Source organism: Pelophylax lessonae, assembly GCF_965119305.1.
Source record: "Pelophylax lessonae genome assembly, chromosome: 3".
Lineage (NCBI taxonomy): Eukaryota > Metazoa > Chordata > Amphibia > Anura > Ranidae > Pelophylax > Pelophylax lessonae.
The window spans coordinates 534,821,354-534,847,555 of NC_138770.1; the positions used below are offsets into that span (position 1 = coordinate 534,821,354).

At 42.4% G+C, this 26,202-nt stretch overlaps 1 protein-coding gene across 2 annotated transcripts in view; it reads right to left on the reverse strand.

Annotated features, from left to right (window-relative positions):
• The window catches only part of ARID1B (AT-rich interaction domain 1B), a 584,054-nt gene that overhangs the window by 421,996 nt on the left and 135,856 nt on the right, over positions 1–26,202 (reverse strand). For both annotated transcript variants that reach the window (XM_082250153.1, XM_082250154.1), the window contains exon 3: positions 14,704–14,841. In XM_082250153.1, coding sequence (XP_082106279.1) covers positions 14,704–14,841 — 138 coding nt within the window. The remainder of the gene's footprint in view (positions 1–14,703; positions 14,842–26,202) is intronic.

The following is a 26,202-nucleotide window of genomic DNA, read 5'->3' on the forward strand; positions in this document are numbered from 1 at the left end:
AGCTTTCTTGCTTGAAGATCTCACAGGAACACTGGAGAAAAAAAAAGCTGTCTAAAAAATCTTTTAAGAAAAAAATCTTGCTAGGACCTAAGATCCCAGCAAGGTATCTAGGTCCTTACTCCTAACTAGACAGAAAATAACTGATTTGCTGAGGCAGAGAGAGAGAGGATATACCCTCTGGGACTGCCCCTAGGGTGTGGCCAGAGCTTTTTAATTTCCTGTCTAGTCCTGCTCCTGTGGAGGCAACATAACCCGAAGGTGCTGTATCACCGAGGACTACGTCTGTCAATGAGCGCTAGAGAAAATGAGATTGCCATAAGCATAGCAGGAAGAGTAATCATTTACAGACCTGTCACAGGAATCCATGGTGTTACCCAAATGCCTTTTCTGCTTTTAGTGGTGGTAAATTGCTTTTATACACACACACAGACATGCGCTGTATATATTAATTGCAGGTCCGCCAGGGGTGTCTTTATCAACTATTGTTTCCTTTGCTACTATTCCACTTACATAAGCACAACTGGTGTCCAGCAGCACATAGAGTATGTATAGCTAGTTCCCAAATAGAGGTCACCAAATACAATTTTCTAACCAATACATTACATATCTTCTTAGCTTTATCTGACTTAACCCCAAAATACTCATGTGGAAATAATATCTGCGCTAACACCACAAAAAGCTATTGGTGCATTTGTTAAGATACCTCCATCTGCCTGCTGCTAATCAATATACTAACAATCTGCAAAAAAAAAAAGAGTGTGACCCATCTGCCCCTGTATCTAGTAGCAAAAATGTTGCAAGATTAACAAGTACAGGATTTTTTTTTTTTAACTGGTTAGATCAGCCTTTCTGAACCTTTTCAACACAGAAGAACCCTTGAAATAACTTTCGGGTTTCAGGGAACCACTGCCAAAAATGACTATTTATACTGTATAACTCATGATACATTAGTGTGATGATCAGTGAGAGGAATGCTCCTTCCATTCATAGTCAGCGGGAAGAATGCCCCTTACATTATTGATCAGTGAGAAGAATGCCTCTTATATTGGTGATCAGTGAGAAAAAAGCTCCTTACATTGGTGATCGGTGAGAAAAATGTTCTGTACCTTGGTGATCAGTGTGAAGAATGCCCCTTACATTATTGATCAGTGAAAAGAATGCCTCTTATATTGGTGATCAGTGGGAAGAAAGCTCCTTACATTATTGATCAGTGAAAAGAATGCCTCTTATGTTGGTGATCAGTGGGAAGAAAGCTCCTTATATTGGTGATCAGTGAGAAAAATGTTCTGTACATTGGTGATCAGTGTGAAGAATGCCCCTTACATTATTGATCAGTGAGAAGAATGCCTCTTATATTGGTGATCAGTGGGAAGAAAGCTCCTTACATTGGTGATCAGTGAGACAAATATTCTATAGATTACATAGAAACATAGAATGTGTCGGCAGATAAGAACCATTTGGCCCATCTAGTCTGCCCAATATATCTGAATCCTATGAATAGTCCCTGGCCCTATCTTATATGAAGGATAGCCTTATGCCTATCCCATGCATGCTTAAACTCCTTCACTGTATTTGCAGCTACCACTTCTGCAGGAAGGTTATTCCATGTATCCACTACTCTCTCAGTAAAGTAATACTTCCTCATATTACTTTTAAACCTTTGCCCCTCTAATTTAAAACTGTGTCCTCTTGTGGTAGTTTTTCTTCTTTTAAATATGTTCTCCTCCTTTACCGAGTTGATTCCCTTTATGTATTTAAAAGTTTCTATCATATCCCCTCTGTCTCTTCTTTCTTCCAAGCTATACATGTTAAGGTCCTTTAACCTTTCCTGGTAAGTTTTTTCCTGCAATCCATGTACTAGTTTAGTAGCTCTTCTCTGAACTCTCTCTAGAGTATCTATATCCTTCTGGAGATATGGCCTCCAGTACTGCGCACAATACTCCAAGTGAGGTCTCACCAGTGTTCTGTACAGCGGCATAAACACTTCTCTCTTTCTACTGCTTATACCTCTCCCTATACATCCAAGCATTCTGCTGGCATTTCGTGCTGCTCTATTACATTTTCTTCCCACCTTTAAGTCTTCTGAAATAATTACTCCTAAATCCCTTTCCTCAGATACTGAGGTCAGGACTGTGTCAAATATTCTATATTCTGCCATTGGGTTTTTACGCCCCAGGTGCATTACCTTGCACTTATCCACATTAAATTTCAGTTGCCAGAGTTCTGACCATTCTTCTAGTTTTCCTAAATCCTTTTCCATTTGGCGTTTCCCTCCAGGAACATCAACCCTGTTACATATCTTTGTGTCATCAGCAAAAAGACAAACCTTACCATCAAGGCCTTTTGCAATATCACTTATGAAGATATTAAACAAAATTGGTCCCAGTACAGATCCCTGAGGTACCCCACTGGTAACATGACCTTGTTCTGAATGTTCTCCATTGACTACAACCCTCTGTTGTCTGTCACTCAGCTGTGAAGAGTGCTCCTTACACTTGTGGTCATTGGGATAAATTAACCCCTTTTAGGTAGCTAAAAAGATCAGGGGTGTCAGTGGGAACTTATGTAAGAGGCAAAAATTGGTCGTTGCTCAAGGATCCCCGAGCAATCTCTGAAGTTCCATGGAACCCTGGTCGAGAAACCAAATGCATAAAATAAATAAAAAAGTAAATAAAGTGCCCTCTAGAATTCCATGCAGAATTGTCAGCTCACTACAGGAATTTACAAGCTCCCTGGATTTCTAGCATTTGAAGAGGTGTTTTTTTTTTTTTTTTTTTTTACACTTTTTGAACAGACATAACAAAACCTTTTTAACTGTTATATTTAACAAATCAGAAGTGAGCAAAAAGAGAGTAGAATGTTAAAGTTTACATACACTTTAACTGCCCATGTGAATAACTCATCTATGAAAATTGAGCCTATAAAAAAGAGCTTATGTCAACACTGTGAAGAAATGCCTATAAATTGTAGACATTATAATAAGGTCGGTACCTCTAAAGAGCTTTGAGAAATTCTCAAAGAATTTAAACTTCCAAAGCTCATAAAACAAAGACAGGACAATAAAAGAGAAGATAAACATTTTAAAGAACATTCATTACTTATTTGGCTTTATTAGTGAAAAAATGCATTGTGTCTAAATGTTCTCCAAAAATCAACTTGGAATAGCTCTTGAAATGGTATGCAGCCATTATAGAATTACGCCTGGCTAAATTTATTGACATGTCTATGGAATGTTTTTGGTGGTGTGGCAATCCACATATCTACAGTACCACAAGGCAAATTTTAAATGTGAGCACTTCCAGAACTTGTATGGGATGAGCATAGCCCACTGGGCACCGTTCATACTTCCTGATCTTGTACATGATGAAAATAGAACACTGGACACTGCTCACACTTCCAGATACTGTATGTGATAAACATGATGAACATTTAGCACCATCCATTCTTCCATAACTTGCAAGTGATGAACATAGTACTATAGCAATCCTTATACTTTCAGATCTTGTATGTGATGAACATAGCACACTGCTCATACTTCTAGAAACTGTATTTGATGAACATAGCACACTGCTCATACTTCTAAAAACTGTATGTGATGAACATAGCACACTGAACACTGCTCATACTTGCAGATCTTGTATGTAATGAACATGGCACACTGGGCAATCATACTTCCAGAGCTTGAGTGTGATGAACATAGCACACCAAGTAACATTTATCATACTTCCAGAAACTATGTGATGAACATAGCACACTGAACCCGGCTCATACTTGCAGATCTTGTATGTAATGAACATAGCACACTGGGTACTGCGCATACTTCCAGAACTTGTATGTGATGAACATATCACTCTGGGTACCCCTCATCATCCTTCCAGAAACTGTATGTTATGAATAAAACACACTGGGCACTGCTTGAACTTCCATTACTTGTACATGATGAACATAGCACATTGAGTACCACTCACTATACTTCCAAAAACTGTAAATGATGAACAGAGCGCACTGGACACTGCTCATACTTCCAGATCATGTATGTGATGAACATAGTACCATGGGTAATGCTTAAACTTCCATATCTTTTATGATGAACATAGCCCACTGATTACCACTCGTCATACTTCCAGAAACTGTATGTGATGAACATAGCACACTGGGCACTGTTCATACTTCCAGATATTGTATGTGGCAAACATAGCACACTGGGCACCGCTTGAACTTTCAGAACATGTACATGATGAACATAGCACACTGGGTACGGCAAATACTTTCAGAACTTGTCCTGTAAGTAATGGACATAACACACTGGGCACTGCTCGTACTTGAAGAACTTGTATGTGTTGAACATAGCACACTGGATACCACTCATACTTCCAGAGTTTATATGTGATGAACATAGCACACTGGGTACCACTCTGTATATTTCAAACTGTATATTATGAAAAAAGCACACTTGGCAACTCTCGAACTTCCATTACTTGTACATGATAACCATAACACACTGGGTACCGCTTGTCATACTTCCAAAATGTGATGAACATAGCACACTGGGCACCACTTACAGTACTTGCCTGTGATGAATATAGCACACTGGGCTCCGCTCACCAGTAATTGCCTCTGATGAACATAGCACACTGGGCTCCGCTCACCAGTACTTGCCTGTGATGAACATAGCACACTGGGCTCCGCTCACCAGTACTTGCCTGTGATGAACATAGCACACTGGGCTCCGCTCACCAGTACTTGCCTGTGATGAACATAGCACACTGGGCTCCGCTCACCAGTACTTGCCTGTGATGAACATAGCACACTAGGCTCCGCTCACCAGTAATTGCCTGTGATGAACATAGCACACTGGGCTCCGCTCACCAGTACTTGCCTGTGATGAACATAGCACACTGGGCTCCGCTCACCAGTACTTGCCTGTGATGAACATAGCACACTGGGCTCCGCTCACCAGTACTTGCCTGTGAGGAACATAGCACACTGGGCTCCGCTCACCAGTACTTGCCTGTGATGAACATAGCACACCGGGCAGTGCTCATACTTCCAAGTACTTATACGTGATGAACATAGCACACTGGGTACCATTTCATTCTGCCAGAACTTGTATGTGAATTAAAGACCAAGCTACTCACAAAATCGCTGACCTTGCTAGCTGCCGGGTAAAAACAAATCTGCAAGAAAGGTGGAGTTACATTACGTATCTGGAAATCAAACTGTTACATGCTCCATCAATCAACAGCTTTCTTGCCCTCAGGTGCTAGAGCTAATTTAAAATACAGTGGTTAAAAATAGAAGCACATTATGAAGAAAATTAGTGAGCTGAACCTCCGACACCATACAAACTAGTGCTGGAATGCACAGGTCATCATTCTTAAGGCTCATGATCCAATTACTTAATTGCAAGTCCATACTAGCTAATCAATGCATCCATTTTATGCAATACCAAGGAAAGATGAAGGTCTAGCTTTAACTGATTGGATTTTCCACTTACAGCGGACAAGAACCGAAATGAGCAAGAAATGAAAGATGCTTCTTCATGTCACTGAGGGCTCAAACATCATTACAATGCCTATTAACTCAGACTCATCACTTTGGTATCTTGAGTTGCATAAACTACTGGTTTGTGTTAACATATGACATGGCCCTAATCAAGAGCTTATCTATATACACACACAGTATGTATCATTTCATCAGAATGAATTTGACATAGAACCAATTCTCCCTAGCTCGAGTGCTTTATTTGAAGAAATGCAGAGTTTAATATGGACTAAATTTTCGCCACCCCTGGCCAACCTTTAGAAGTGGCAGTGTGACCAATTCCACTTCTTTGCAGATAAAACTAAATTTTGAGACAACAAAGTCTAGTATCATCTCTATTTTATGATCTACTGATGGAATGGAGAGGGCAAATGTCAGTTTCTTTTGCAGTTCCAGAATGGTCATAATTATAATAATTAGAAATTAATACTGTACATCGTCATTTTTTAGATGTTACAGGCCCATAATGATGACCATCAGGTATCTACAAAAAAAAAAAAACTATGCAAAATTCTTCATTGGTAATACTGTTTTGAGACCCTCCAATGCAGGGGTCTCTAATCTTTCTAAACAAATGGCCAGTTTACTATCCTTCAGACTTCAGGGGGTCCGGACTGTGGACAGTGACAGTAAATAGTGTCCTATCTATGGTATTAGGGGGAAAATACTGCCCAATATTGGTGTCAATGTGAGGGATTGTGTCCCATTGCTGATGTCAATGGTAGGAATATTGCCTTAAGGACCAGATAAGGCAAGGAAAGGGCCACATCTGGCCCCGTGGGCTGCAGTTTAGGGGACCACTTCTTTAATGGTCTTTCACACCAGGGCAGTCCCTGAAGGGCAGTCTCTGCAAGTTGGCAGGAATTGTTTTAAAAGGTTTCTGTTTTACAGACTAGATTACAAAACAGGGGCATTAAAAAATAATTCATTGAGGCTCACCTATGCTAGAGTTACACATAGTGGCCACTTTATTAGGTACACCTGTTCAATTGCTTGGTAACACAAGTTGCTAATCAGCCAAATCACATGAAAGCAACTCAATGCATTTAGGCATCTAGATGTGGTGAAGATGACTTGCTGAAGTTCAAACTGAGCATCAGATTGAGGAAGAAAGGGAATTCAAGTGACTTTGAATGTGGCATGGTTTTTGGTGCCAGGCAGGCTGATTTGAGTATTTTAAAAACTGCTGATCTACTGGGATTTTGACGCACAACCATCTCTAGGGTTTACAGAGAATGGTCCGAAAAACAGAAAAAATCCAGTAAGCGGCAGTTTTGTGGACGAAAAAGCCTTGTTAATGTCAGAGGAGAATGGGCAGACTGGTTTGAGATGATAGAAAGGCAACATTAACTCAAATAATCACTCGTTACAACCAAGGTATGCAGAATACCATCTCTGAATGCACAACGTATCAGCTACAGCAGCAGAACACACTAGGTGCCACTCCTGTCCGCTACAATTCGCACAGGCTCACCAAAATTGGATAATAGAAGATTGGAAAAGCGCTGCTGGCCTGACGATTCTTGATTTTAGCTGCAACAATTCATAAAGGGTAAATAGCATGAAAGCATGGATACATCCTTCCTTGTATCAACGGTTCAGGCTGGTAGTGGTGTAATGGTGTGGGCAAAATGTTTTGGGCATATTTTGGGCCTCATTGAGCATTGTTTAAACACCACAGTCTATAGTTGCTGACCATATCCATCCCTTTATGACTAGTGTACCCATATTCTGATGGCTCCTTCCAGCAGGATAATGCACCATGTCATAAAGCTCAAATGATCCCACCACTGGTTTCCTGAACATGACAATGAGTTCACTGTACTGCAATGGCCTCCACAGTCACCTGTTTTCAATCCACTAGAGCACCTTTGGCATGTGGTGGAACCAGAGATATACATCATGGATGTGCAGCCAACAAATCTGCAGCAACTGCGTGATGCTATCCTGTCAATATGGGCCAACATTTCTGAGGAATTTCAAACACCTTGTTGAATCTATGCCATGAAGAATGAAGGCAGTTCTGAAGGCAAAAAAGGGTCCAACCCGGTACTAGCAAGGTGTACCTAAAAAAGTGGCCGGTAAGTGTATATCTATAAGGGAAACAAGCCAGATTTACTTTTCCATCCAACCCAAGAGGCATTCTCCTAGTAATATCCTCACTATTGTTACTACCTGTAGCAAAGCATATAATTTATAATACCCTATTGTAAAAAAAAAAATCTGCTTACATTTTTATTGGATGCTGTGCATGAGTATGAGGGCTCCTACACTTGGGAACGTACCTTTACCTAGTTATAAAGAACTCTACTGGGCGCTCGATAAAAGGTTTATTTCTCCATAGTGTGGAATAGGTTACGCGGCTCAGAAGAGGTGGAGATTTTCAAAATAAACCCCTGACTAGTGAAGCTTTACTGCATTGTCACCCTTCCATGGCTTCAATTGTTTTCCAGTGACAAAATGATCATCATTATTAGCAAATTATTTCCATTAGAGAAAATCAATCACAAATTACTGCAATAGCTTGAATGACATTGAGTGATATTTAAAACATACAGTACAGTCTAAGTGACATAGCACTGCAGCAAAGTGAGAATTCATACACAGGTACCTAAATACTGAAATAAACAAATGGAAAAGAAACAGGTGGGAAAAACTGCTCTTGAAAAAACTCAACATTCATTCATGTGGCCTTCTTTTTTCGATGTACTTTTGACTATACTGTATATGCATTTTGTAGGTTGTAATCCTGATGACAGCACTGTGTATAACAAGTTTTACACTTTGTCAGCTATAGTGTACTTGCTATTCTGCACTGGTTGTTTTTGCATGTTTCTGCAAAATACTCAAAACACATTTTCTAGAAAAAAAAAAAGAAAGAAAAAAAAGCTGGGAACGCAGTCTGCTCTCCTTCAATGATCAGACTTGTGTTGACACCCCCCCCCCCGCCACACTGCCACTCACTGGGAAGACTAGTGTACTGCTGTTTCTCCTCCCCTACCTCTCTGAGCTGCTTATGCAGCTGAGAACAGAGAATATGTGATCCTTTATAAGAAAAAAGAAAAAAAGAAGAGGCAAAGAAGGCATTTATGTTTTTAGATCTATACACAAATGTTTGCCATTTCTGTTTTACACTGAATGGGTTGTTTTACAAGGTGAGGGTTTACATATATTTTAAAGCTGAATACTTGCTGGGCAGACTACTCTACTTTGACAGGTTTCTTTTTTTCAATTTGTACAAATCAGCTCCATGTAGATTCTCCTCTTCCAGACAGATCTGGTCTTCGTTCACTTGACATGCTGTCGGAAAATTGCTGCAGGCTCCTCCACTGCACCGAACAAAATTCTTGGAAAAAAAGCAATACTTTGTAGGATGTCTGGTCTGGATTTCTTTTAAATCAGACCCTCATCCTCTAATGATATTTAACTTCCTTTCTTCATTCTGTAGATTATTGCTCTCAAACATGACGACTATTGCTGAGAAAAAATGAATCTATAGACCATTTTAAAACTAGGAGTATGCACCTGTGCACGATCCTAGCTCGATGGGGATGTCATCATTACATCACAGCTCTCCCATTAACCACACGACCTCCAGAAGATTTACCCCCTTCATAACCAGGCCATTTTTTGTGATACGGCACTGCGTTAACTGACAATTGCGCAGTCGTGTGACACTGTACCCAAATAAAATGTATGTGCCTTTTTCCCCACAAATAGCACTTTCTTTTGGTGGTATTTATTTATTTATAATCACAGAGCGTGGATTGCCCCGCTGTAACCGCTTTCATTTGAATTGCCGGGCACTTGCTGTCACACACAGCATTGCCTCCTGGTCTGGCTCCTTTGATAGACAGAACACTGGTCCAATGCAGGACGTGTGATGTCTATCACAGGAACCGATCCAAGAGGTGGGACTGTGTGTGATGGCGAGTGCCCAGCAATTCAAATGAAAGCAGTTACAGCAGGGCAATCCCTGCTCTGTGATTATCTGGCCAGCTTTCCTCTTCCTCTCCTCTCTCTTCCCCTGCACTAGTGAGGCTTCGTTGAGGGGCACAATTTAGGCTTCATTAATGGGCACAGGTGAGGAGGCATTGATGGGCACAAGTAAGGAGGCATTGATGGACACAAGTGAGGAGGCATTGATGGGCACATGTGAGGCGGCATTGATGGGCACTTATCAGGCTGCATTGATGGGCACGGTCAGGCTGCATTGATGTGCACTGATCAGGCGGTATTGATGGGCACAGGTGAGGTTACATTGATGGGCACAAGTGAGGAGGCATTGATGGGCACATGTGAGGAGGCATTGATGGGCACAAGTGAGGCGGCATTGATGAGCACTGATCAGGCTGCATTGATGGGCATTGATCAGGCTGCATTGCTGGGCACAGGTGAGATTACATTGATGGGCACAGGCGAGGTTGCATTGATGGACACTGGCAGGGGTGCATTAATGCGCACTGGAGAGGGAGAAATGATGGGTACAGGTGAGGCTGCATTGATGGGCACTGATCAGGCTGCACTGATGGGCACAGGTGAGGCTGCATTGATGGACACAGGTGAGGTTGCATTTATGGGCACAGTTGAGGTTGCATTGATGGGCACAGTTGAGGTTGCATTGATGGGCACAGGTGAGGCTGCATTGATGGGCACAGGTGAGGCTGCATTGATGGGCACAGGTGAGGCTGCATTGATGGGCACAGGTGAGGCTGCATTGATGGGCACAGGTGAGGCTGCATTGATGGGCACTGGTGAGGCTGCACTGATGGGCACTGGTGAGACGGCACTGATAAGTTTCACTGATGATGCTGCACTGATGAGCAATGATAAACTGCATTGGTGGGCACTGATGAGGCAATGATAAAGTTATCAATATTTATTTTTGTAACTTCTGGATTCATGCAAAAACATTTAACAGTGTCATTTTATGAGATAATTTATGAGGATGTGTTAAGGGGCGGAATTAGGGGCGGGGCAACTGGTGGCGAGTAACCCTTAAGGCCTGGCTAGTAGCTCAGGACTTTAAATTTTGAGCCCTGATTTAAGGCTTTGTTTACAAAAAATTATCTTAAAAAAAACCTGTTGTATTTAAAAAATAACTTTAAAAAAATGATTTTTTTTGTATTCACGTAAAATTCATTTCTCTGCATCCAGCTCAGCTTTAGGTTATCACTAACTCCTGCCAGTGGTGATATGCTCAGTTAGGGGTGATCTAAAGCAGAGCGGACTCCTTCAATGAGCAAAAAAAAATATATAATTTAGCTGATACATAGTACACTACTTGATTTGGCCTTGGCATCTCGGTTTCAATGACCTCTCAAAGTGTCAGGAAGCTAAAATAAATTCCTTCTCTAAGAATTAGGAGTGTTATGACAGAAAATACTTCTCTATTTCAATACCATCTATATGTCGATGACACTCAAATCTATCAATCTACGCCTCATGCCAGGGTACTAGGTGTAATCCTAGACACTTATCTATCCTTTCAGACCCAAACTCAGTCATTGTCAAAAGCTTGTAGACTTCACTTCCGTAACATCTCTTAAATTCGCCCCTTTTTAACAACTGAAACCACCAAGCTACTCATTCACTCTCACTCTCTCGCACTCATTCACTCTCAGTCCCCGTTCACACTGGGGCGACCTGTGAGGCGACCTGGTCACCTCACAGGTCGCCGTAGGTTGCCTTCCATAGGGAAGCTGCGGACCCGTTCTAATAGGAGCGACACAAGTCGCTCCGACTTAGAAAAAAGGGTCCGGAGCTTCTTTGGGGCGACCCGGAGCGACCGTCATAGACTTCAATGTTATGAAGTCCGTGCCGGCCGCTCCGAGGTTGCGGCGCGCTGCTCGCACCGCGACCTCGGAGGTCGCCCCTGGAAGTCGGATCGCCCCAGTGTGAACGGGGCCTAACTCTCTCGCATCGACTATTGCAACTCCCTTCTCATAGGCCTATCTCTCAATAGGCTATCCCCTCTTCAGTCTATCACAAATGCTGCTGCCAGGCTTATCCACCTTACCAACCGCTCAATGTCTGCCACCCCTCTCCGCCAATCCCTACACTGGCTCCCTATTGGCCAGCCAATTAAATTCAAAATACTAACCACAACATACATAGCCATTAACAACTCTGCCCCAAGCTACATCACCAATCTTGTCTCCAAATATCACCCAAACTGTCCTCTCTGCTCCTCTCAAGACCTCCTACTCTCAAGCTCCCTTGTCTCCTCCTCCCACGCTCCTCTCCAGAGCCTCTCCCATCCTCTGGAACGCTCTACGATCCCTGAAAACTCACCTCTTCAGGGAAGCCTATCACTCCTCCATTTAATCTTTCACCTCTTCCATCAGCTCATTCCCTACAGTTATAACCGCTTGTAACATCTGCCCCACCCTGTTAGATTGTAAGCTCTTCTGAGCAGGGCCCTCTTAATCCTCTTGAGTTTTATTGTATTGTAACTGAATTGTCTCCCTTTTATATTGTAAAGCGCTGCATAAACTGTTGGGGCTATATAAATCATGTATAATAATAGTGGATTCATGAGCAAGGTATCCTGCATCTATCACATTTTAGTCTTTTTCTGCCCTTAGGCATCGTGGATTGACTTGTGTACAGTCAGCCTGCCCATAGATGGTTGGAATCTTGATTATTGCCATTGTCTGTAGACTTGTGTACAACCAGTATGTTGGACTTTTACATGCGACTATTGCTATAGCTGCTAGCAATAATCACTCTGTTCTCCCAGCACACACAGCTCACCGTGCCACTGCCAGGAGAACACAATGGCTTCACAGGAGGGATTCCCCCCATCAACAGTGACTGTCGTTCATGAGAGAATCAAACGATTTTCTTTCCTGCATCCTTATGCAATTACTGCATCATCTATGACCTGCCTTACTCAATGCGATGCGTGCCATTTAGTTATGTTCTTAGATGCCCTCTTGACAACTCACAAGAGGATGTAGGAAGAATCGTTTGCATCTCCCATTTCATCCATCTCAAAGTTCCTTAGTTTCAAAACCACTCCACCATTGTAAAAGCTTTTTTTGTGTGATGGGTACATTAAATAGGACTTTGCACATTTACACTGATCAGCCATAACGTTATGACCACTGACAGGTTAAGTGAATAAAACTGATTATCTAGTTACAATGGCATCTAAAAGTCAGTGGGATCTATCAGACAGCAGGTAGCATGTTGTATCTGAAGTTGAGGTGTTGAAAGCAGAACAAAATGGGCATTTCAGTTTGTTGTGTATGGGGCTGGCCAGTCAGGGCGCTTATGCCGACCCTTATCCACAGCTAAAAGTGCCTACAATGGAACTGGACTACAGAACAATGCAAGAAGGTGGCCTATTCTGATGAATCACATTCTTTTTTACATCATGTGGATGGCCAGGTGCATGGGAGTCACTTACCTGGGGAAGAGATGGCACCAGGATGCAGTATGGGAACAAGGCAAACTGGCGGAGGCAGTGTGATGCCTCGGGCAATGTTCTGCTGGGAAACCTTGGGTCCTGCCATTCATGTAGATGTTACTTGACACTTACCATCTATCTACACATTGTTGCTGACCAAGTATACCCTTTCATGAATATGGTATCCCCGATAGCAATGGCCTCTTTTAGGAGGATATTGCACCCTGCCACACTGCAAAAACGATTCAAGAATGGTTTGAGGAACACGACAAGTTTGAGATATTGATTTGGCCTACAAATTCTCCAGATCTCAATCCAATCCAGCATCTGTGAGATGTGCTGGAAAAATGTCCAATCCATGGAGACCCCACCTAGTAACTTTCAGGACTTAAAGGATCTGCTACGGATGGCTTTTTGCCAGGTACCAAAGCATACCTTTAGTGGTCTAGTGGCATCCACGCCTCGATAGGTCCGGGCTAGTTTGGTGGCAAAAGGACCTGTTTTGGCAGCAAAAGGAAGACCTACTCAATAATACGTGGGTGGCCACAAAGTTTTGGCTGAACACTGTATAAGGCAGGAAATGACGTTCCATAAACATTCATTGCAGGGGAATCAATAACTAATTCAAAACACATGCACCAGGAAGATAAAACTACAGTAAATGTTTGGTGAATGTCACATTCACTGCTAGAAAACTACGGTATACCCCTATGTGTTATGATGGAGTATTTTTCTTTTTCAATATCAATTCTTTATCACACTAAAAATTCAAACAACTGAATCAACTGAAGTCTCACACCTTTTTAGCTCTTACTTTTCCTCTACCCACATATCTAAAAGACAGACGGATACTTGCTTGGAAAAGGTTTACTATCCCTTTATCTTACAGTGAAATTATTGCTTCCTTTTTATCTCTCCAGTGCTCTGTACTGGCATAGCTGAGTAACAGCCATACCTCTCACTACAAGTGTCCTTGCATAGTTGAGTTGCAGACACCAGTTCTATTATGGAGTGCTGACTACTGAGAGCTCCAGGTCTAACTCTGGTGACTAGACAGTCATATTTAGACATGTGATACAACTTCTTTAACAGGAAAGTGGAGGAAAGACTATAAAAATAGAAGCAGTGCAGTGTCTGACTCAGTTGTGTAACTGGCTTTAAAGTGGTTCTAAAGGCTTTTTACATTCATGTATTCTATGCTTTAAGCTAAAAAAAACCTTCTGTGTGCAGTCCCCCCCCCCCCCCCCCCCCAATACTTACCTGAGCTTGACCCTGATCCAGCAATGTGCATGAGAGCAGCAGCTCTCCCAGCTCTCTCCCTCCTCATTGGTTCAGAAAAAGCAACAGAGGCCACTGGCTGTCAATCACAGCCAGTGAGGAGGGAGCAGGAGGCGAGGCTGAGCTTCGTTCTGTGTATCCATGGACACACAAAGCGGGGCTTAGGCGTGAGCAAGCATAAGTGCCCCCATACCTAGCAGCTTGTTATGGGGGCACTCAGCAGAGGGGAGGAGCCCAGTATGCAGGCTGGGGACCCGAGTAAAAAGATTTGGGCTACTCTGTACAAAATCATTGCACAGAGCAGGGAAGTAGAACATGTTCATTTAAAAAAAAAAAAAATCCTTTAGCATCACTTTCAGACCAGCCCTGTATCCATGTAACATGCCCAAGAAATATACTTAGGTTAATGTTCTTTTTTCTTGCCCTCATAAAACCGTGTAGTTCAAGCGGTGGCTATCTGAGCTTACCTGCTGGGCTTGATACCGCTGTTGAGCTTGTGACAGGTACTGACCCTGTGGCTGCGAATAGTGAGGCTGCGACTGTTGGCTGTAATATGGTTGTTGGCCTTGTTGGCAGTAGCCTTGCTGACCATACTGTGGTGGCATCTGTAAGAGACAAGCAAAGTATAGAGGAGTCAGTGGGGTGGGCTGAATCCATTATCATGTCTTGAAGATGTTTTCAACCACAATAACTATAGGTTACTACAGATATCAGCCACGTTGGAGTTATTTCATCTGGTGTTGTAAGTGTCTGGTTGCTTTCCACAGCACTTTTTGCATGTAGCAGCAATTTAGCCTGCAATTATAAAGATCTGGGGGTTAACAGAGCTATAAAAAAATAGAATAGACATAGATCCCTATCTTGCACTCTCAAACTCAATTCCTTCTGGACTGATGCAACATGGATACCTTTGTGGACTCCTACAAAAACCACCCAATACCATGACACCCCACTGCACCCAATATTACATCAAAAGAATATTACTACCTGTAAATCCCCCTAACTGATAACACCATGGACTCATACACAGGCTATTCCTGTACTCAGAACAACCGCTGAGCTGAACCATTATTGATACCTGCACCATCAGCCACTCACTAGGCGTTGGTCATACACTTATTTTGGATACTCAAAGTTAATCTAAAGCCAGAACTTTTTCTTTTTTTTCGGATAGAGTAGAGAGGGATTAGAACACCTGTCTGGTTTTTATTGCTGTCTGTGTTGCAGTATGGGAGATCTACCCTCTATATTTGTCTTAGGCTCCGTGCACACTGGGCTTAAAAACGTAATTTCTCTTGGCAACAAAAAACGCTCATACAGAGCGTTTTTGTACATAGTTTAGAGGAGTTTAACCACTTAAGCCCCGGAAGATTTTACCCCCTTCCTGACCAGGGGGTATTTTGTGATTCGGCACTGCGTGACTTTAACAGCCAATTGCGCGGTCGTGCGACGCTGTACCCAAATGAATTTGACGTCCTTTTTTTCCCACAAACAGAGCTTTCTTGTGGTGGTATTTTATCACCTGTGCGATTTTTTGATCATGCGCTATAAACAATAAAAGAGCGACAACTTTGTAAAAATAACAATATTTTTCACATTTTTTTATATGAAATTCCCCCTCAAAAAAAGTTAAAAATTAAATTTTTTTTTAATTTTTGGCCAATTTGTTTTCTGCTACCTATGTTTGGTAAAATAAATCACAATAAGCGTATTTTGATTGGTTTGCGCAAAAGTTATTGCGTTAACTAAGGGAAAGATTTTTGTCATTTTTGTTGTTTATTTTTTTAACGAGTAATGGTGGCGATCTGCGATTTTTTTGCGGTACTGCGACATTGCGGCGGACAGATCGGACCCTTGACTGACATTTTTGACACTTTTGGGGGTACCAGTGACATTACTACAGTAATCAGTGCTATACATATGCACTGTTACTGTAAAAATGACACTGGGAGGGAAGGGGTTAACTTTATTGGAGAGGGAGAGGTTAAGTGTGTCCCTAGGGGCATGTTTCTTACTGTCATTGGATGTGGCTGTGTGTGTAACAGCACAGATCAACGGTCCTACATAGCAGGACCGAGTGATCTGTGCTTTTACACAGGGGAGAATGACAGGCGGCTTTGTTTACATTAGCCGCCTGCCTTTCTCCCTCTCTACCCGACGATCGCGAGTGACCAGCGGACATCGGGTATGCCGGTCACACGCACCGGCTTCTTCGGGTACGAGCGGGGGCGGGAGCGCGCCTCCGGCGGCGCGCGCTCGCCCCCTATTCGCTCCCAGGCTAGTGACGTACTGGTACGTCACTTTGCCTGGGAGGGGCTGACCGCCGCCGTATATAGTCGGGTGGCGGTCGGCAAGTGGTTAGGAGAGTTTAGTATTTTTTCTGCCAGAAAGTTCCAAATAGAAAAGAGAACCAGAAGGGTTTTTTTTTTCCTGCCTCTAAACGCTGTGCCTAAAATAGGCCTCTAATCGTCCTAATGTGCCTGGACATGTTGGAGAACAACGAGCTGCTTCTACAAGCAAAATGCAAAACTCCTGTGGAAACAGCAACTTTGTGCATGGACCCTTAGTGGTCAATGTCCCGGAGAACGAAAGTGGGAGAAAATCCCAAGCTTTGAGTCATCATGAGAGAAGCAATAGAGAATTTTCCAATGGGGACAACTCTATATGTGGATATTTCCCTCACTTCAAAAGGATCTCTCACTTCCTATTATGGGAATGTCATCAATGGGACACAGATAGCAAAAAAAAAAAAAAAAAAAAACAGGGGCAGGGGTTAAAACCATTCCCTGCTCTAAAAAAGTAGTAGCTGGTATTATTACGGTGGCAGGGATAAAATCAGACTTCATATGGTTTGCGATCTATATTAATAAATTAAATAAATACATATCATTCAATGAACTAAAAACTGCCTTTTTATTTGTTATCTGCATTTTCCCCGTTTCTTAAAATTCCAAAAAGCATATATAATTGGGTCGATGTCATGTGGGCGAACGGATTCACAGCGGATTGACAAGCACTGAATCTAAACACTCGAGTCATGTTGTATTCAAGCTTTTAACCAATTAGTACAAAGGAAAATTTCCTCAAAGGAATCATTGAACAGAAGTGGAATGTTAAAAAGTTATGTCCCAAAAACATTCTTTGTAATGCAAGAAACATAAATATGTAACATTGCTTGTGAAGCAAGAAAGCATTGATTCTCTCTAGGATATAGCCTCGGATGAATAGCTGTGCTCTCAATATCACACGGGACAGCCCAAAGCCATAAAGCACTAAAATTTAATTAACACAACATGTTTCTATGCAGTCATGCAAACTATGAAGCACTAATGTGAGTACAAATTAAACATAAAATAATAAGAAAATTAATTAAACAACAAGTTGACTTACAGCAATTTAAAAAAAAACAAAAACAAATGGTATATATGCAATCAATGATTATTTTCTTGCTGCCATGTCCTTTATTTAATCATTTACAAAGGTATAGTTAAGGCTATGGAACACTTCCTTTCTTGGGAAACGTTTAAACAGTACAAAGAAGAGTCTTCTTTTGTACCAATTCCCAAATATAGCTCATTCTACTTACAAAACCAAATATTTAAAGTGAAATTGCAGTCAAAACTTTTTTTTTTTTCAGTAGGATATGACATGTACCAAGTTTTTATTGTGGTCTGTTCCAGTTGGTGAAGTACATCCTCACTTTCTATCTCAGTGGTTCTTAACCTGGGTTCGATCGAACCCCAGGGGTTCGGTGAGTCAGTCTCAGGGGTTCGGCGGGGGGGCAACAGGGCAATTGCTCCCCCTGAGAAAATATTACTGATTGTGAGGCCAACCCCCCCCCCCCCCGGGAAATCAGAGCTGCGGTCGGGACGACTCACAGCCATTACACATAGACACTTGACGCTCTGCCCCCTGTACCTCCCCCAGCAGGTTTCCAGCCTATCTCCTGCAGGCTGCTTGCTGCTTGAGTGGGCGGGATGGGGATGTACCTGACCACGGAGATCGCGCCCGCCTGGAAGAGGGAAGTGTGAGCAGCTGAGCAGAGGGAGCCGAGTGAATGTTCCTGGAGGTAGGCTCAGCTAGCTGTACATGGTGGATTAGTTTGCAAGCACCTCTATGCCAAGTCTGCTGAGTTACTGCAGCTTAGCATAGAGGTGCTGTTAGCTGACAAATGGAAATGCATGTCCTTTTCATTTAGCTCAATAAGCATTGTGAATGCCCCCTGGTGTGTGCCCTCCTGATACCCCATGGTATGCCCTCCCAACACCTCCCCCCAATGTGTGTCCTCCTGAAACCCCATGGTATGCCCTCCCAACCCCCCCCCCCCAGTGTGTGCCCCCCTGACACCCCATGGTATGCCCTCCCAACACATCCCCCCAGTGTGTTCCCTCTCGACACCCCATGGTATGTCCTCCCAACCCCCCCCAGTGCGTGCCCTCCTGATACCCCATGGTATGCCCTCCCAACACCTCCCCCCAGTGTGTGCCCTCCTGACACCCCATGGTATGCCCACCAACCCCCCACCCCAGTGTGTGCCTTCCTGACACCCCATGGTATGCCCTCCCAACCCCCCCAAGTGTGTGCCCCCCTGACACCCCATGGTATGCCCTCCCAACCCCACCCCAGTGTGCCCTCCTGACACCCCATGGTATGCCCTCCCACCCCCCCTAGTGTGTGCCCTCCTGATACCCCATGGTATGCCTTCCCAACCCCCCCACCAGTGTGTGCCCTCCTGGCTCCCCCAGTGTGTGCCCTCCCAACCACTGATGTGTGCCCTCCTGACACCCAGTGTGTGGCCTTCTGACTCTCCACTGGTGTGTGCCCTCACTACCCTCCCCCACAGTGTGTGTCCTCCTGACCTTCCCCCCAGTGTATGCCCTTCCAACCCCCTGGTGTGTGCCCTCATAACCCCCAGGTGTGTTCCCTCCTGACCCCCCCCAGTGTGTGCCCTCCTGACCCTCCCCTGGTGTGTGCCCTCCCAGCCCCCTGTACACTGTCCTATCCTCTGTCCTGTCAACTCCTGTCCTCTGCCCTATTCTCTGTACACCGTCCTACAGCCTACTGACCACTCTATCCTTCCCTACAATCAACTGACCCGTATACACTGCCCTACATGCTACTGGCCTCTGTACACTGCCCTACATCCTACTGACCTTTCTACACGCCCTAAAAACGACTGACCCCTATACACTGCCCTACATGCTACTGACCTCGCTACACTGCCCTACAAACTACTGAGCACTGTACACTACCCTACAAACTACCTGAGCACTGTACACTACCCTACAAACTACTGACCACTGCACATTGCCCTACAAACTACTCACTACTGCACACTGCCCTACAGCCTACTGACCTCTGTACGCTGCCCTACAGCCTACTGACCTCTGTACGCTGCCCTACAGCCTACTGACCTCTGTACGCTGCCCTACATCCTACTGACCTCTGTACACTGCCCTACAGCCTACTGACCTCTGTACGCTGCCCTACAGCCTACTGACCTCTGTACGCTGCCCTACAGCTTACTGACCTCTGTACACTGCCCTACAGCCTACTGACCTCTGTACAATGCCCTACATACTACTGACCTCTGTACACTGCTCTACATACTACTGAACTCTGTACACTGCCCTACATACTACTGACCTCTGTGCACTGCTCTACATCCTACTGACCTCTGTACACTGCCCTACATACTACTGACCTCTGTACATTTTACTTTGTATGATACGTTTAATTCAGTTCTGTAAACAACACCTTATTTTCTGGCAGTGCCCCTCCCGAGACTAGACTCATAAAATCATATTTTATTTTTCCAATTAAGAAGGGTTCGGTGAATGCGCATATGAAGTTGGTGGGGTTCAGTACCTCCAACAAGGTTAAGAACCACTGTTCTATCTGGTCATCTTTGCCAGCAAACTAACTGCCACATACTGTAAAACTACACAATCCCAAACGACACATTACAATCCACTTAAATCCAAAAAGCAGCTTCACCGACTATCACCCATTTTTTATAGATGCATCTTGTGTGACATTTTTTAACCCCTTCCTGACCAGGGCCTATTTTGCGATTCGGCACTGCGTGACTTTAACGGACAATTGCGCGGTTGTGCGACGCTGTACCCAAACGAATTTGATGTCCTTTTTTTCCCACAAACAGAGCTTTCTTTTGGTGGTATTTGATCACCTGTGCGATTTTTACTTTTTGCGCTATAAACAAAAAAAAAGCGTAAATTTTGCAAAAATAACAATATTTTTCAAATTTTTTTATATGAAATTCCCCCCAAAAAAAAAAATTTAAAAAATCAAAATTTAACATTTTAGGTCAATTTGTTTTTTGCTACATATGTTTGGTAAAAAAAAATAAATCGCAAAAAGCGTATTTTGATTGGTTTGCGCAAAAGTTATTGCGTTTACTAAGGAAAAGATTTTTGTCATTTTTGTTGTTTTTTTTTTTTGCGATCTGCGATTTTTTTTGCGGTACTGCGACATTGCGGCGGACAGATCGGACCCTTGACTGACATTGACACTTTTGGGGGTACCAGTGACATTACTGCAGTAATCAGTGCTATACATATGCACTGTTACTGTAAAATTACACTGGTAGTGAAGGGGTTAACTTTTTTTGAGAGGGAGGGGTTATTTGTGTCCCTAGGGGCGTGATTCTAACTGTGATTGGCTGTGGCTTGAGGTGTATGAACAGTGATCAACGGTCCTACATAGTAGAACCGTATGATCACCATTCATACACAGGGGAGAACGACAGGCGGCTTGTTTACATTAGCCGTCTGCCTTTCTCCCTCTCCACCAGAAGATCGCGAGTGACCGGCGGACATCGGGTCCGCCGGTCACACACGCGGGGGGATCCGTGACCACGCGGGAGCGCGCCTCCGGCGGCGCACGCTTGCTCCCTAGACCCTCACAGGCTAGCGACGTAGCCCTACTTCGCTCTGCCTGTGAGGGGCTGACTGCCAACGTAAATAGTCGTGCGGCAGTCGGCAAGTGGTTAAGATGTTGGTTCCATTTACCTCGTGGTCTCCACGAGTTATCTTCAGAAATCCCAGAAAACAACAAGGAAACCACAAATGCAACATTTACCGCACAATACAAATATATGGCGTGGGTCTTTATGGACTGAGATTTCCAGAACTAAGCAGGTAGTGAAGTTACTTTACCAGAACCCTAAATACACACAGGCCCACCTACAGGCAGTATTTTTAAGAGGTATGCAAGTGGTTTGGGTTTATGGAATGATCAAGCAATTGGCCACAGGCAAGCTCAGCACCATCCTTAGTCGACAAGTAGGCTACATAAGATGCGTTATATACTTTAAAGTGAAAATGTACTTTGCACATACTAGATTCATTTTATAGAAGGGAACCAAAAGCAACCAGTAGTTTACCTTTGTCTTACTCCTCCGCCAACCCAATCTGTTACCAGATCCCCAATTTTTAAGTGCCAGCCTTGATTTCCCTAAGAATTCAAAACATACAGAGCCACTTACACTTTTCCCGACTATACTGGGGCCTTCCAATTGACCATTGAATTGTGGGGGGGCCAAGGGAAAATCTTAGGTTTCCCATACTTGTAGAGCCCTGTATATATATTTCCTGAGTGGCCTGGCAGTGGCAGGTTAACACAAGCAGAGTAAGTACAGCATATTCACAAATGCATGTTTAAATCCAATTTGTTATATTACAGTTTACTGTAAATACTGTATAAATTAAGAGATTGATCCTGTCTACTGAGGTTTTATACACACATATTGGTATCACCAAATTTTTCTAAAGATGACTGATAAACAACTACCCATTTCAAGATCTGCAAAAAAAAAAAAAAAAAGCTTAGGATTACTTGGTTATTAAGTCACTGTTGCCATCTTTATTCCTTCTTTGGTCATCACAAGATGACCAAAGAAGTTACTTTCAAGTAAGTCCCATGTAATAAGCACCTGAGGAGCCAAACCAGGTGTAGGCAACCATGGCTCTCAAATGTTATTAATTTTATTTGGACAACTTTTATGTTGGAGAATTATTTTTTCTCTAGAGTAGTATTTATTTGATTATGCCATCCTTCAAATGGGGAGGGGGGTGTGTGGGTGGTATAGGAGATGCCCATTTCAGTCTTGATATAATCTCCAGTATTTCTGAGGGGTGTGCTTCATCTATTGCCCCGAAATACAAATTATAGGTTCTAGAAGAATTTTTACCCCAAAAATGTTCTTAATAGTATTTACAATTGGCTTCCAGTACCTATATAGTTTAGGGCACTTCCTTAAGATATCTAGTAAGCCAGCTGGTGCACCCTGACAGCCAGGGTAGTTGGGGGTATCTGTTTGGTGCATTGTAATAGTTTTAGTTGGGTGCGGTACACTCCATGAGTTATGAACAAATGCATTAGCCTCTGAGTTGGTGACAAAAATTACTGTAGGTATTATTTCTAAGGCCCTTGGCCATTTTTAATAATTTTTAATATTATAGGTAAATATATTTAGTTTCCAGTTGCTGCTTGGAAACAAATCTAAACCTATTCAGAAGTGAATGTGTATTTTAGCTGCCTTGAACCCTTTTCGATACAACCCATAACACACATGTTTGAAAGGGCACTGTTATCTACCCGCAAAATCTTGCTTCTGAGGTTATGTCTAGAGTAAACATTTCAACATTCTGACATTTATGAATTCCTAATAACTTTCATATTTATGCAGAAACTTCAGTATGTGTGTGTTTTCCCATAGATTATTAGGTTTTAATGAATGTCTGTTGCCATTAAAGCCACAGACATTTTATTTATGCAAGAACACCCATATGCTTGAGAAATACACTATTCACTGCCTAATGCCCATATGTTTGGTTTTGCTATATCATATTTCAGTAGCAACTCTGCGGTATTATTTTAGGCAGTTAGGATAACACTTAAACCAGTGTTAAATAGACTGTAATACTTTGACAGAACATTAAACATATTTTCAATAATGCCAGAATAAGTTTGTTTTTTTGTGCTTTTTTTTTTTTTTTTTTTAGCTCCACAGGACTGAAAAATGGTATTTATTAGAACAAACATAGTAGACTCTGACAAAAAAGGACATTAGGGAACTCGTTAGACCCAAAGGAAATATACAGCCCTTTATAAATAAATATACTTCTATTTAATAGCTTGTGGATATATACATACATGGAAGCAGTCATACATTATCATTACACATGTATACCTAGTAATTGTGCTTGATTGTTTCCTTTAAAAGAAACTCGGGTTTGACAAAAAGTAGCCTCTTTGGCCATTATGTTGGGATTATGTTGTGATGCTGCTAATTATCTCAAGAGTGGTATAGCAGGGATGCTAACCATGTCTCCCTTTATACAAATCACCACTGGAGGGGGAATCTTCAGATCTGATATAGAATACTGAAAATATGGAGCAACAAGCATTTGACTCTCAGGTCAAAAATTACTTCTGGTAAGTAACACAATAAAACAGATATGTGCTTATTAAAGAGGAGTTCCGCCCCCCCTCCAAAAATGTTTAGGTCATCAGCTACAAATACTGTAGCTGCTGACTTTTAATATTAGGACACTTACCTGTCAAGGGATCCCACAATGGAGCCAATTTTCCGATCGACTCTCAGGTGCTGCTGCCACCATACGTGGTAAGGGAAACCGGCACTGAAGACTTTTGTGAAGCACGCTCTACTTTTTAACTGGCCCAGTGGTGGAGAAAGGAGGAGCGGGCCAAACTTCTGAGGAATTTTGCCACGGCGAGATCTCCCTGAAGTGGGGATGGGTGACCGTCAAAAACAGGTACCCATTCCCCCTGAAAGGTGCCAAATGTGGGATCGGAAGGGGGGGGGGGAGGAAAAAACAAGGGGAGCTTCCCCTTTTGGGTGGATCTCCACTTTATACTATATTCGTTTCTAGTATATCTAAAGCCAACCTTTTTTATAGTTAGGGAGAAATAACTTCCTGTCCATTAGAGATAACAAGTATGAAGAGGAAATATCTCCGAAAACAGGAAATCATCTCATACAGTTTTCACTGGAACAAATGTTCCCACTGTAAGATTTGGAGGTATGCGTTGTGGATCGTTGTTTACTGTGTGGATATTAGGGGCACATTGAAGAAACTGGAGCTCCCCCTAAACACATACACTTCGTGGTTTAAAAAATGTTCACGGTTAAAGAAATAATAAAAAAAATTATATATATATATATATATATATATATATATATATATATACACACACACACACACATACATATATATATATATATATACACATACATATAATATATATATATATATATATATATATATATATATATATATATATATATATATATATATATACACACACACATATATACATATACACACATATATACACACACACATATACTGTATGTATATTTCTTTCTATTATTATATAATATGTGGACATTCAGTGAGAAGCCATGAATGAGCACAGGTATCACAAAATGCGTTGATGCATCACACAATCTGTTTCCATTGGTGTAAATGGGCCATTAGTGTAGATGGCAATGCATATTTCAAAATTCTGATATTGAACCCATTAGGTTTCAATAATTTATAGTATATAGATTTCGGAGTGTAAAGTTTTTACCAAACTTTGAAATAATCACTTTAAATGTTAGTAATTATGCTAAGTTTGCTAAATGCAAATAAGCAAAAAAAAAAAAAAAAAACACAACATATGTCACGAATGCAGTAGAACCAAATGACAGGGAAACTGATCAAGTACCCTTTCATACATACACTATTATATTACATTATACGCACATGAACTCCCAGTCGTAGTCTGTAGGTTCAAGAGTGTTTCTATAGGAATGTTTGACTATTCTTCCAGAAGCACATTTGTGAGGTCAGGCACTGATGTGGACGAGAAGCCCTGGCTCACATTCTCCACTCCAATTCATCCTGAAGGTGTTCTATCGGGTTGAGGTCAGGACTCCAGGAGTTAAGTTCCTCCACCCCAAACTCGATCATCCATGTCTTTATGAACCTTGCTTTGTGTGCACTGATCCAAATGATTTGGTGTAGGGGGGGGGGGGGGGATTATGGTGTGGAGTTGTTTTTCAGGGGTTGGGCTTCGCCACCTCGATCCAGTAAAAGGAACTCTTAAGGCGTCAGTATACCAATACATTTTGGACAATTTCATGCTGCCAACTTTGTGGGAAAAGTTTAAGAATGGCCCCTTCCCGTTCCAACGTGACTGCACACCAGTGCACAAAGCAAGGTCCATAAAGACATAGACGAGCGAGTTTGGGCTGGAGAACCTTGACTGGCCTTCACAGAGTCCTGACCTCAACCCGATAGAACACCTTTGGAATAAATTAGAGCGGAGACTGTGAGCCAGGCCTTCTTGTCCACATCAGTGCCTGACTTCACAAATGCGCTTCTAGAAGGATGGTCAAACATTCCTATAGACACACTCCTAAACCTTGTGGACAGCCTTCCCAGAAGAGTTGAAGCGGTTATAGCTGCAAAGGGTAAGCCAACTCAATATTGAACCCTACGAAATAAAACTGGGATGCCATTGAAGTTCATGTGCGTGTAAAGGCAGGCGTTCGTATACTTTTGGTAATAAAGTGTATGTTGTACCGCGTGATAAACGATGTTGCAGGTTAACATGCATTATGTTAAGGTAGTCTATTTATCTAAATGGGCCTCCAATGCACCACAATAGAAGACTGGCCAGTCAATGACTATCCGTCAAGTTTCACATTTTTGATTTATAGGCACCCTATGCAGATGCCTTTAACCTTTAGATAACTAAAAGGTTGTGGTATATATGGCGCTTTATTTCCTCCTCCCTCTCATTGGGGCACTCAGACTGTTTTTTCGTTTGCGGTGGTTTCTTATGTGCTGAAATTCCTTTGGACACACTATATTTCAGTAGTAATTTTTTTTTCAAATTGAATTACCAAGTCTATTCATACTTATTATTAT